This window comes from Camponotus vicinus, unplaced genomic scaffold (genome assembly GCF_025532165.1).
Source record: "Camponotus vicinus isolate PSW18456_S1 unplaced genomic scaffold, iyCamVici1.0 SCAF_1, whole genome shotgun sequence".
NCBI lineage: Eukaryota > Metazoa > Arthropoda > Insecta > Hymenoptera > Formicidae > Camponotus > Camponotus vicinus.
This window is the reverse complement of record NW_028141945.1, coordinates 25371872-25385449: the sequence shown is the minus strand read 5'-3', so window position 1 is coordinate 25385449 and position 13578 is coordinate 25371872. Positions and strand designations below refer to the sequence as shown.

The window sequence follows — 13578 nt, the reverse complement described above, 5'->3', positions numbered from 1 at the left end:
CTTTTAAAAAATTTTTAGGACCATTTGGTAAATATTCTCACGCACACTAGTGTGTTACTGTAAAGCACCAATTATCTCTAATATACATATATTAGTAGTAGTATATTAGTAGTAGTAGTAGTAATAAGAACGGGTGGGGCTAGATCAGTCCCTGATGTCACCTAGATCTGAAAGATCTTCTGTAACACCGTGGTTGTCTGAGGTTATAAGTGGCGATCCAATTTGGCCCTTACAAGAAGGTTATGTAGATCGCCCACCCTCACGTTTTGTAATGCACTGGGTTCAACGAACATGTGACCCCAGAGTGTGTATCTCCTAAGAGCAAGTGCGGGGCAGTAGCACAGAATGTAAATGCTGTCCTCTTTTTCTTTGCCGCATAGCCGGCAGTCTTTCTGCTCGGCCAGGCCGAGATTGAATAAGTGGGCCCTGAGGGCCACATGGCCCGTGAGCAGGCCAATGGAAATATTGAGCTTCTTTCTGCTCATAGTTAGGAGTTCATCCGTCCTTTTAGAAAGGGGTCGGTTCAGCAATAACTTGGCTTGACAACAGCCCTGAACCTGGCCCCACGAAACCAGATGTTCCCGTTTCAGAGACTTTTTGATGAGTCTTTTACCTATGGTAAAGGGGACGCCGACGACTTGTCTAGCCGGGACCTCGAGGGCCTAGCTTTGCCAGGCCGTCCGCCACTTTATTGCCATGAATTCCCTGATGACCGGGAATCCAGGCTAAGGTGATCCTATTGGATTCGCCTAGTCTGTTGAGCGCTAGCATGCAGTCCCAAACCACCGAGGACTCAGTGGTGGTCTTGGCTAGAGCGTTAATGGCTGCCCTACTATCGGAGCAGATGAGTATGTTTCTATTGATGGCTTTAACTAAGGTTAAGGTGTTTGCGCACTCAAGGATTGCTAGAACCTCAGCTTGAAAAACCGTGGCCAGCTCCCCTATGGAGTAAGATTCCCTGTGGTTAGTCCTTGAGCCGTAGACTCCAGCTCCAAATCGTCCTTCCGCCCCCGAGCCATCCGTGTACCAGATGTCCCAGTTTGGCCGGCAGATTCGTTCTGGTTTACTCCAATCTTCCCTAGAAGGTATCTGGGTTTTGAAGAGACCTGAGATTTCCTAGGTATTCTATCCTGCAGCAGAGAGAATGGGTGTTCATGGAGGAACGATAGCCTGGCATGACCAAGATGCCGTCCTCTCCACTCACCCTGACACTTTAGTCTGTAGGCAGAAAGTTTGGCTGTGCTGATAATAAAGCGGTCCAGGGGTGGAAGACAGAGTGCAATCTCAAGCGCCTCTGTAGGGGTGGTTTTCATGGCCCCCATCGCCGCCCTGAGGTAACAACCCTGTAGGCTTCTGAGTAGGTTCCTGGCCGCCACTTTCTCCACCCTGGGCCACCAGACCACCGCAGCATATGTGAGACGGGGCAGTAGAATGGCTTTGTAGATCCAGAGGGCAATATTGGGTTTAATGCCCCACGTTTTACCTACAGCCCTTCTACATGCCCACATGGAGGTGTAAAATTTCTTATGTTTGACTTCAAGATGAAATTTCCAGCTTAGTTTGGGATCAAGATGTATCCCCAGGTACTTCACCGAAGAAGTGTATGGTAGCTCTTTGCCCCAGAGCCTCAAAGGCCCTGTAGGTTCGGGCTTGTATTTTCTGGTAAAAATCATGGCCTCGGTCTTAGACGGATTAACCGTGAGACCTTTGGCTTGACACCAGCTTTGAATAATCTTAAGTGCTTTATCCATGAGTTCCTTAAGAGTTGAGAGAAAGCTGCCTCTCACGATTGCAGCCACGTCATCCGCATAGCCACAAACGAGAAGGCCCGCTTCTTGTAATTTGACCAGAAGTTCGTCTACCACCAGGCAAGAGCGGAGAGAGAACGCCGCTCTGCGGGCAACCTCTGGCCGGGAGACCACTCAAAGTTTTATCTCCATAGTCAACAGTCAGAACTCTGTCTGATAGCATGCTTTGCGTCCAGTCGATCAGAGTTTCGGGGATGTGATGCCTGTGCATGGCCTCTTTGATCGCTGTATATGAGGTGGTATCAAATGCCCCCTCAATATCCAGAAATAATCCTAGGGCATACCCTCCAGTCGCCAGCTATGTCTCAATCTTGCTCACAAGGTGATGAAGGGCAGTATCCGTGGATTTGCCCGCCCTATAGGCGTATTGAGAAAGTGCCAGCGGTAGTTGCACTAGTATAAATAAGTACAAATTTACAGTAGCACATACATAACTAAAATAAATAATATAATAAATTCTACGAGCTATTATTATCATTATTTGCATTAAATAACCTTATAATATAATAACTTATAGTATAACTTATATAATATAACTTTAGTTAATATTAATTTGATATAATATACTTAATATATAATATAATATAATATAAAAATTTATAATATTAATTACTTTATTATTTTAATTCTACTATTGTAATTTTATATACGACAGTTTTTATTATGTACCAGTGCATCCAATCAAATTCCCTCTTTCTCCCGCTATAAATCAATTACTCTATTTCCAAAAAAAAGTGATAAACACTTTAATTACGTGAAATATAATTGAAAATAATTCTGTGATGCTTCGGTCTCCTTTGTGACTTATTTAGTCCATTCATATATTAAATGATATACATTGTTATTTTCAAAAATGTTTTTATATTATTAAAGAGACATTCTGCATAAGAATATTTTTAATAATTTAAACTTTAATATAACGGTCTCTTTTTAAATTCGTGCATAATAATAGATGTATTTTCAATCATTTTATAAATTTATAAAAACATTTTACTCACCAACAAAGATATATGTACGTACAAGAATTTTTTCGAAATGATACATCGTACTTGTGTGTAAATATATATTTATACATTGTTAGCTTTATTAAATAGTTAATGGAGATAGAACGATAAATGTAGTTCATTTTTACAACTGCATACTTTAGTGAACATCAATATAATTTGAATATATAATAAGTCATTAAATATAAAGATAAAATTTATGTATATACTTATCTCGAATGATGTAAAAAATTCATGCATGATAACTGTTATAAATTCAAAAATACTTATATTATTATATTTACATATTCACAACTAATTATAGAGGATATTATTCGCGTTTCCTCTTTCACTCATAAATTTTACAATCAGTTTATAATTATCGGTCATACATAATGTCGAAAATTAATTATATTTCCATGTTGAAAAAAATATTGTTTATACATATATATATAATCGCAATCATTAGGTTTCGCTTCGATTACTCAAAAACACAAATTAGATATATCATTATATTGCATTGTTGCACAAACGTACAAAATAAAAACGGATGTGATATTTTTTTAATAATCAAAATTTTATGGAAGGTAAAATTAAAAAATTTCTTTTATCTTCATTAATACATCTAATATTAAGATTAAACCTGAAAATAACAGAATCAATTTAGAAATATTCTAGAAATATTTTTCCTACATTAAGATTTATTGAATCGTTCGGAAAAGAAGATAAACATTAATTTAATTATATCGGATAAATAGTATCGACTGGACTCAGTAAGGCATCTTCCATGTTCTCTCTTAATGCTATAATATTTTTCAGACAAAATTTGAAATTTGGTCTAGCATCCGCTGCACTCCAACAACGCAGCATCAACTGATACAATGGTGACGGACAGTTAAGAGTCATCGGCAACCTGCCTCCAGCACGTACATAATTTATCACTTCTTCATTAGTCTTGGCAGTGTAAGGTCGCTTACCCAACGATGTAATTTCCCACATTAATACCCCAAATGACCAAACATCGCTTTGAGAAGTAAATATTTTGATCATCAAAGATTCGGGTGCCATCCAGCGAGTAGGAAGGAAACATTCTTCATTCTAAAACATGATTTTAACAAAAATTTAATTTTCTGGTTCAAGTTATTCATTTTTAGAATATGTGTAAAATGAAAAACGTTCATTTATCTCTTGCTATACATAAATAAAAACTATTTATATTTTATATTACTTAAAGAAACAATGCACAATACTATTATGATAAAAAAATGGAAAGTATTTTCAAAAGAATTCATTTTTTAATCAATAATTTTTTTTAATAATTGTATTTACTACGCGATAATAATCATTCTTGTAGATATTTCTAGCTAGTCCAAAACCTCCAATTTTGATGACACGATTCTCGCGATTTCTCGCGGATACTAAGCAATTTCGACACGCTAGATCTCTATGTACGAAACGCAACTTTTCCAAGTAGCAACAACCTTGCGCAACATCTTCGCACATGGCGAGCAAATCCTGCAAACGCAGAGCATGCGTATCTGACGCTTGCAAATTTCGACAATCTCTCAAATATTTTGACAGATCACCAGTTTCCATCAATTCCAATATTAGTATCGGAGAATCCCCATCTAAACAAACGGCCAACAATCTTAATATATATTTGTGTCGAAAATGATTCATAAGCTCGGCTTCCTTTAACAATTTCTTTTTCTCATGGGAAGAAGCATCATTTCGAACCGTTTTTATTGCAACGGATATCTCTGTGCCCGATCTTTCTAAGTTCTTCACATTTCCTTGATACACCTGCGAAATATTTCACACAAATTTACATGCGTCATTAGAAAATGTATATAGTTTAATGTCAAGTAATATTATATTTTACTTTATATTAAATAATTCAACGAAAAATATATAATAAAGTGCATGTTTGTTGTCTCATCTAAATTTTATATTACTTATAATCTGTTATAAAAATTCATGTAATTTATATCTTTATTAGAAAATACATATCTGGTTTGTTGATCTAGAAATTAATTTGAAATATTGCTTGAAAAAATTAATTTTTACCATTTCGAATGCGCCGCTACCAATAAGTTTTGTAAATGTAATTTGTTTACGTGCGATTTTAGTTATCGCACAATCATCCGGATTATAATGTAACATAGGATTGTAAATCATATTGAATTGAGTGTTTCGGCAAGGTACTTCATGTAGAATCTCCAATTCTACATCGGTCATTGTTGAAGACAAAAATTGTTCATTATTACTTCTGTGTTGACGATACACTGTTACAAAATTTCGACTTAATTATGTAATAATACGTATTATAAAATTTTTCGTTTTTTAGTAAATTTATTCATTTAGTTTTATATAAGTAAATTACTATTTTCAGTAAATTCTTAGATATTATATCAGATATATATGTATAAACTACAATTCAAGTCGATACCTACATCAAATATACTTACAACAACAAAAGTAGCAGACGCAGATTATAGTAATTATAACGATAAAATTTAACATCAATAATAATATAATATCAATAAATATAATCCCAGTAAATATGTAATATTCTTTCTCTATTATTCCAGGAGTGCTCGAAATATCTATATTAAGCAAAAATATAATTTTAATATCTTCGTGTGTGTAAGTTTTTACAAATTTATTTTTACTTATGACTTTATTACAAAAATTTAATTTTTTTAAATTTTAGGCCTATTCATATCTAAAAAAAATTAGCACATAATATTATAATATCTATGCCAGCACAGAATGTTCAACTACTTTGCAACAATATTGCAATATTACAAATTGCAATGCAACATTACGGAAACATTGTAGAAATATAAATTAACAAAGTATGAATTAGATATTAGCAAAATGATATTTATATTTTGAAAACAGTGTAAAACTATAAAACTCTTTAATTTATCTATAAAAATAATGTAACAATATATTTTTTATATTTGTATAAATGCGATGAATTTTACTTTTTTGCAGAAGTCAAATGAATTAGTGACCCAGAAATAATATCAGTCGAGTAAATGTAATTCTAAGCTAAAGATAAGCATTGCTATTTTTTTATTAAAATATAGATAACATTTTATATTAATGTTACAATATATTTTCTGATATATTTTCACTTTATGTACGAATACGATGTTAATCTTCAAAGATAATATATTTTTTTATTATATTAAGAATAGATACTATTATATCTATCATTATATTTTTCTATGCATTTTTATGTATTTTTCACATGCAAATATATATAAATATAACGGATTTTTTAAATTTTTAAATAAAAATATAATTAGTAATGTTTAATTAGTTCTATAACTAATGTTTATATACAGGGCGATCCTGAAAAACGTTATGTCTTTAAAATGACGTATTCCTGACACCATTCTAAGACAATTTTTCCTTTACCAAAATTTGATTTGAAGCGTAGTTTTTGAATTATGAGCAAAAATAGTTAGTAAATCACGCGTCGGGTACAGAAGGCAGGCAGGAGCGGCGCGGCGTGCCGCGAGCGCGGGCGCAGCTGACCGCCCGACGGGTGATTATCACCGCATGAGTCGCTAACTATTTTATCTTATAACATAAAATTATGCTTTAAATAAAATTTTGGTAAAGAAGAAAATGTCTTAGAATTACGTCAGAAATACGTGTTCCTTAAAATAACGTTATTTTAATAATGAAAAGTTGTTCCGGATCGCCGGCCGTCCGACGTTGCAATCAGCTGATTGCTACACGCGATGTGGCGGAGTGTGTGCGTAAGAGAGAGAGAGAAAGAGAGAAAGAGAGAGAGAGGGAGGGTAGGAGGGACAGACATTCTTACACACGCACGCACTTTTTTCTCGCTCTCTTTCTCTCTTTTACGCAACACTCATACACTCTCTCATTCAGTCTCTCACTCACTCACTCACCTGCTTACTCACTTGCTCACTCACCTTGTAGCAGCGTAGCGAATCTTCATGCTATGTATTGTTGTTATCTGCTGCACGGTTATGATTGCTAGAGATGCGCGACACATCGAAATTTTTTCGATTATTAGTCTCACATTCGATTGACACAATACAGATTACACGATAACGAGTTTACTGTTTATTCACTCACTATTGATTTATCGATACCAAAAATTACTTTCAAAGAAACGCGAATGCAAACAGCACATGACTCGACGCGAAGCGACGGATCGCGGAGACTGCGCGACCACAAGAGTTATGTTGCCAGAAACGCGACACGCGACATCTAACAAACGACTTGAATGTAATTAAAATTACATTATTCTTGCGATTGACTTAAATCTTCGCATCGTGAATGCAATAATTTCGAAAACGTAATAACATACAACACATGCTTTTTAAAATAATAATTATTTATTATAATTAGAAATAGTTATTATTTATAATAAATAATTAATTTTTTAAGTATGTCATTATACGTTTCATGTTTTCTACCGCATTCGCAATGCGAAGGTTTTAGCCGATCGTTCGTCTTATCTCGCGTCAATCACGCGCCACGCGCAAGTCGTTTGTTAGATGTCGCGTGTCGCGTTTCTGGCAACATAACTCTTGTGGTCGCGCAGTCTCCGCGGTCCGTCGCTTCGCGTCGAGTCATGTGTTGTTTGCATTCGCGTTTCTTTGAAAGTAATTTTTGGTATCGATAAATCAATAGTGAGTGAATAAACAGTAAACTCGTTATCGTGTAATCTGTATTGTGTCAATCGAATGTGAGATTAATAATCGAAAAAATTTCGATGTGTCGCGCATCTCTAGCAATCATAACCGTGCAGCAGATAACAACAATACATAGCATGAAGATTCGCTACGCTGCTACAAGGTGAGTGAGCAAGTGAGTAAGCAGGTGAGTGAGTGAGTGAGTGAGTGACCGAGAGAGTGTGAGTGAGAGACTGAATGAGAGAGTGTATGAGTGTTGCGTAAAAGAGAGAAAGAGAGCGAGAAAAAAGTGCGTGCGTGTGTATGAATGTCTGTCCCTCCTACCCTCCCTCTCTCTCTCTCTTTCTCTCTCTGTCTTACGCACACACTCCGCCATACACACATCGCGTGTAGCAATCAGCTGATTGCAACGTCGGACGGCCGGCGATCCGGAACAACTTTTCATTATTAAAATAACGTTTTTTTAAGGAACACGTATTTCTGACGTAATTCTAAGACATTTTCTTCTTTACCAAAATTTTATTTAAAGCATAATTTTATGTTATAAGATAAAATAGTTAGCGACTCATGCGGTGATAATCACCCGTCGGGCGGTCAGCTGCGCCCGCGCTCGCGGCACGCCGCGCCGCTCCTGCCTGCCTTCTGTACCCGACGCGTGATTTACTAACTATTTTTGCTCATAATTCAAAAACTACGCTTCAAATCAAATTTTGGTAAAGGAAAAATTGTCTTAGAATGGTGTCAGGAATACGTCATTTTAAAGACATAACGTTTTTCAGGATCGCCCTGTATGTATAAAGTACCCATTATAAGAGTATATAAAACATTTAAAATAAAAAAAGTGATTCGTAAGCAAGAGTTTAAAGTAATTTTGTATAAAAATATAATATTTTATGTTATATGATTATGTTTAAATATAATTTTGCAATATATTATCTTAGATATGATTATCTTAGATATTGCAAACTTCTATTTATATCAAGCTTTTTAATTTAATTATATGTTTCCAAGATATTTATCCATCAAAAACAAAAATATTTTATACGTAATATTATTAAATGATTGCAATAACATTGCATTCTTTTCAATATATTACACTGTAATATTGCTACAATGTTTCATTGCAAAAAGCGGACAACTTAACTTTATCACATCTTATAACAATGACTCAGCAGAGTTTCGCAATCGATTTGCAATATTGCAATGTTTCAATGAAATTATTCTTCAATATATATGCAACCTTATTGTGCTGTATGGGTATTTTCATTTGCTTACCACGTTTGCTACCAAGTGTTGAAAAAATAAATCTTTCATCAGCCGGCCATGTAAAATTTTCCTCATATTCGAGGTATCTCAATATCAAGCAAAACTTGTATAAAGTACCTGATTGTAAATTTCCGATATGATATATTATTTCTTTGTATAATTCATTTTAATATAATTCGTTGTTTGCCACTTTTCTGTTGCAACGTCTTTGTACTCTAGTGTAGAAAAAACCGTCAGATTAATGTTTGAAATCCATGAGATGTTCATGCTATTTATGTTGGCCCCGCTCAAAGTAATATTGTTTGGTTCTGAGTATATGTGATCGATCTTGCTTAAACTCTCGTTGTAGAAATCGCTGAAATTACTTGGATACACACGCACGTATATCAAGTAATCTTGTACTGGTAGCGATAAGTTAATCTTTGTGAAAAATCTGCCGTTTGCCATACGTTTCGGCACATTGATAAATTGTTTGCTCTTTTGTTGCGTGCCGTTCACTAATGTAACTTACTTCCAATGCACTTCGTCACGGCCTCGCAGTTCAGTTTCTCGAGTGGCATCCAATGAACTACTGCTATAATAGGCGTCAAAGCTAGAACACTTATGTTTTCTGGTGCATTAAGCTTACTCGAATTAGCTTTTATTGGTATCACATTCGAATCGAATGGATTTATTGATAATTGATCAAAATAAAAATTGCTTAAAGTAAACTTCAACTTGTACTCTGTAAATGGTATTAAGTTCTGAATCTCGTAATATCGCTCGTACGTCTGCACATTGAATTCCTCAGACTTGTTGAGATTGTTGTCTAAACAGCTTACGGAGATAGTATATATAGTAGTTGGTAAATTATATTTTTTGCATCCACTCTTTACAACCGGCTCCGGAAGATTTACAATGATGGTGTTTGTCGTTGCAGTCACATTCTCAAAATTATAAACTTTTTCGTAAGGTGTCAGACATCTCATTGGAAGATATGGTTGTAAATATTTATCAAAAGCATAAATTCTATTTAAAGAATATTTATCTGAGTCTATTATTATCTTTTCATCATATTCGTCTACATTTATGCTCTTGAGACTTGCGTATTTCTTTTTCAAAACGTAGATATAAGTATATTGAAGCCGATTTTATGCTAAAATGTAAATGTTTGTTTTGTCAATCGTCATAAATCGGAAATCATCACTTATGTTTTTCGTGTGTAAAATCGTATTGCACATAGAAAGGTTAATGTTTGTGACAGTTATGTGATAAAAACCTATCCAGTAAATTAACGACTCCTCATTATTCATGTTATCAATTATTATATGATTAAAAAATAACGCAGGAAATTGGCAAAGGGATGAATTCATCTGAATAATTTGCACGTTTTTTCCATCGAAATGATATTTCATCATATCATATTCTTCATTCTTCCAATTGTATGATATGCCATATAAAATTCTAAAAAATATATAATTATTTTACTCATTATAAAACATTATTTTAACAAAAACAGAAACTTATATGTACTAAAAATTCGAAATTCTTATAATTATATAATAACTTATTATTATTTTTTACTTATGATCTTAATTATAAAACCATGTAAAATTATAAAAAAATTACAAATTTGTATAAATCTTTAATGGAAAATTATTTTTTCAGGTGAACGGTAGTAAACGTACCCCATAGACGGTGATAGCATTAAATAGTCAACAATAGCTTCTGCTTTGAAAATCTCATCAAATTTAATTATGCCATTTTCCCACATTGTTAAGTCAAACTTTACAATGAAAGAGTAGCCTCTATGGTGATAGTTTATATATAGATTTCTTGCTACCCAGTCAAGACAGAGATTATATAGCTCATGATAAAAGCCAGCTATTTTTGTGATATTATTTTCAGTAATCTCCAATGTCATTAGATTATTTTCGTGTGTCCAGTAAATTCTATGTTCTTGTGCCCAGTAAGCGACATTTCCTATATCCGATTGTTCAACGAGATTATTAATAGTCTTTGAATCTAAGTCCAATATGTGGATGCCAGCATTCGTTTCTAATAATAATTTAGGTATTGGATTTTCATGCGTAGTCGATACATCGATTAAATCCGAGTAAGGCCCAGCAATAACTTCAGTATGTGCACGTACTCGGAAATAATATGTCGTATTAGGTTTAAGATTGTGCACCGTGTGCTCCAATTTTGTAGTTGTGATATTTTTATCGTCGCAGATTTTAATCTCTTTTAAGTCCTCGATGAAAAAACATTGCACTGTGTATCCTTGTGTTATTTTATCGGTAAATTCAGATTGGTTCCATCTGTAAAAAAATAAAATTTTAGCCATTTTATATTTAACAAAATTATAACAGAATTAATATTTTGATATAGTTATGTCGTTGAATTTAAGAAAAAGAGAGAAAAATGAAAGAATACAAACTGAGAATTTAGATTCTTTACCTCAATGTCACAAAAATGTCGTTTACTTTTTTTGTGAATTGACTGTCGAATTGTACAAATGCTCTGAGAGATTGTTCAAACTGCTTTCTAGAGATTTTAAGATCGTACATATTAACATAATTATATATAAGATTAAGTGGATTATCTCAGTAAATCAGAAAGAACAATTTAATGTGAAAATACTCTGGTAGAAATTGCCTTGCCGGCGCCATAACACTTGTCAGCGCCATGTAAGTTTGCCACGTCACAGCCTTATTTTCAAAAACTGAAAGGATCCACACCAGAACCATGGTCGCGGCCGATATATAAATGGCGTAATATTATTATAAAATTAAATGGCCGCAGATTTGGATTTGACTGGGCTTCTGATGCGGTCCATACTTGCGTCACATCAGATGCTCAGACATCTTTTCGCTTTGTCAAAAAAGATAACATAAAAAGGACACAATATATGACACGTGTTTCTTCACTTGCCGCAACGCGGCGACACCAGACTTAACTAAACTCGTATTCAATTTTTTATGAAGTGTGTATAAAGGACTGGTACACACATGAGATCTAAAGTATATTTTTTTTCTTTTGTGAGTAGTATCGCCGAAAAGAGAACGCTGCTCACACGTACACGATCAGAGAGCCATGGCTCTCTGATTGTGTGCGAGTGAACCGCGTTTTCTTTTTAACATCACTTTATCAATTTAATTTAGTTTAATTTCTGACAAACTGAATTTTAAAAAAATTATTTAATAATGTGGTTTTCTTGTGGGATTCAAAATTTTTTTCCTTGTTGGATTTCAGAATTTTTTCCAGTTTTAGTAATATTTTTAGGCGACTTGGTGCTGTGTAGGAAGTTTTTTATCAATAGTCAAATAGTTCAGAAGTATTTTTTCGTAAAGCAATATTACGCTTCCACATCTGTCCTATAACAATACCTTACTAGGACTATGTTAATGCCATGTTAGTACCACACAAAATTCATTTCAATGTGGCGCCAGCGGGCAAAACGTGACGATTTCGAGGATGGCGCTTACCAGCGTGTCATGCCAGCTCCTTAAGTGGCAGTGTGGCACGCTGGCCAGTGCCATATAAACGCTCGATCAAAATTTCTACCAGGGTAAAGCAAAGAGAAAAAATAAATGTAAACTACAAAATATGGAAATTAGCACAGTATTGACCTTTAAAAAAATAATATAAGAATTTTTTGCGTCATTTAAGATTTAGAAAAGTAATCGTTAATTCATGGCAAAAGCGAATAAATAACTTTTAATAAAATGAGAAGTACTTTTCGAAAAATTCCTGTAACTTCAGAAATCAGAAGTATAATATTTGCAATTGCTTTGAAACAAAGTAGGAAATTAATAAAATTGACTTTACCTTAAATCATGACAATTTTTATGTACAATGTTATGTTCATATTATGCTTTTCTATTTCTTTTTGGGCGCAATTAGAATTTATATTCTTCTCACTACTGGACAAAGCTGCCAGATCTCCGCCGCAAGCAACATGCAACACGGCGTGGAGGGGGTAATGAGGATGTGAGCGTAAGCGTACGTGTGAGCTCGGCGCTTCGGCTAGCTTCGGATAGTAGAAGAGGACAGAATACAGTCTTCTGTCTCCTTCCTACCAAGCTGGCAACGAAAGACGGGCGACGCGCGACACTGCTCGCTTCTCGATATCTCAATGCGTGCGACAGCGTTAAATGTTTTTCCCTTATAGCTTTTATATTATACACATATTTTTTAACTGATAAATATTAGGCCCTGCGCACAATAGGAAAAATATTAAATATTAAATATTAAATTTATAGAAAGAGAAAAAGAGAAGAGAAGAGTTTCTTTCTCTTTCTCTCGTTCTATAAATTTAATATTTAATATTTAATATTTAATATTTAATATTTAATATTTAATATTTTTCCTATTGTGCGTAGAGCCTTAATCTATTTAATATATTTTTTAACTGATAAATATATTATACATTTATCAGTTGTAAGAAAATATCGATATATTTTTTCATGTGAAAAATTAAATGACATAATTCTTATAAACAAATGTATATATATATATATATATATATATATATATATATATATATATATGTATATATATTCATTTTTAAGAATTATATGATTTGATTTTTTAATATGAAAAGATATATCATATTTTCTTACGATTAGCAAATATATATAATATATTTACCAGTTATAAAAATATCTAATATAACTAGCTAAAAGAGAAAAACGTTTAACGTCGTACGTATCGAGATATCGAAACGCAAGCAGCGTCGAAAATTTATATGCTCGTTATGTATCGAGCGGAAAGAACGAATTGTCAACACTAACAGCGTAGCGAAGTGGATAAGGCGCCTGATCAGTACGCTGCCTGTCGCTGGTTCAAATCTTACCA

At 33.8% G+C, this 13578-nt stretch overlaps 1 protein-coding gene and 1 pseudogene across 2 annotated transcripts; both read right to left on the bottom strand.

Annotated features, from left to right (window-relative positions):
- Positions 1-203: 203 nt before the first annotated feature.
- On the bottom strand, positions 204-1751 carry LOC145962051 (uncharacterized). Its single transcript, XM_083082869.1, has 3 exons — positions 1205-1751; positions 673-1106; positions 204-557 (listed from the first exon to the last, which is right to left on the bottom strand). Exons 1-3 carry the CDS (start codon positions 1749-1751, stop codon positions 204-206), a joined length of 1335 nt encoding a protein of 444 aa, XP_082938995.1.
- Positions 1752-3125: 1374 nt separating this feature from the next.
- LOC145961992 (proto-oncogene tyrosine-protein kinase ROS-like) lies at positions 3126-12590 on the bottom strand (annotated as a pseudogene). The gene is made up of 7 exons (XR_014435786.1): positions 12550-12590; positions 10407-11039; positions 8749-10182; positions 5260-5397; positions 4859-5076; positions 4121-4594; positions 3126-3889 (listed from the first exon to the last, which is right to left on the bottom strand). The product of XR_014435786.1 is annotated as a proto-oncogene tyrosine-protein kinase ROS-like (transcript).
- Between the last annotated feature and the right edge of the window lie 988 nt (positions 12591-13578).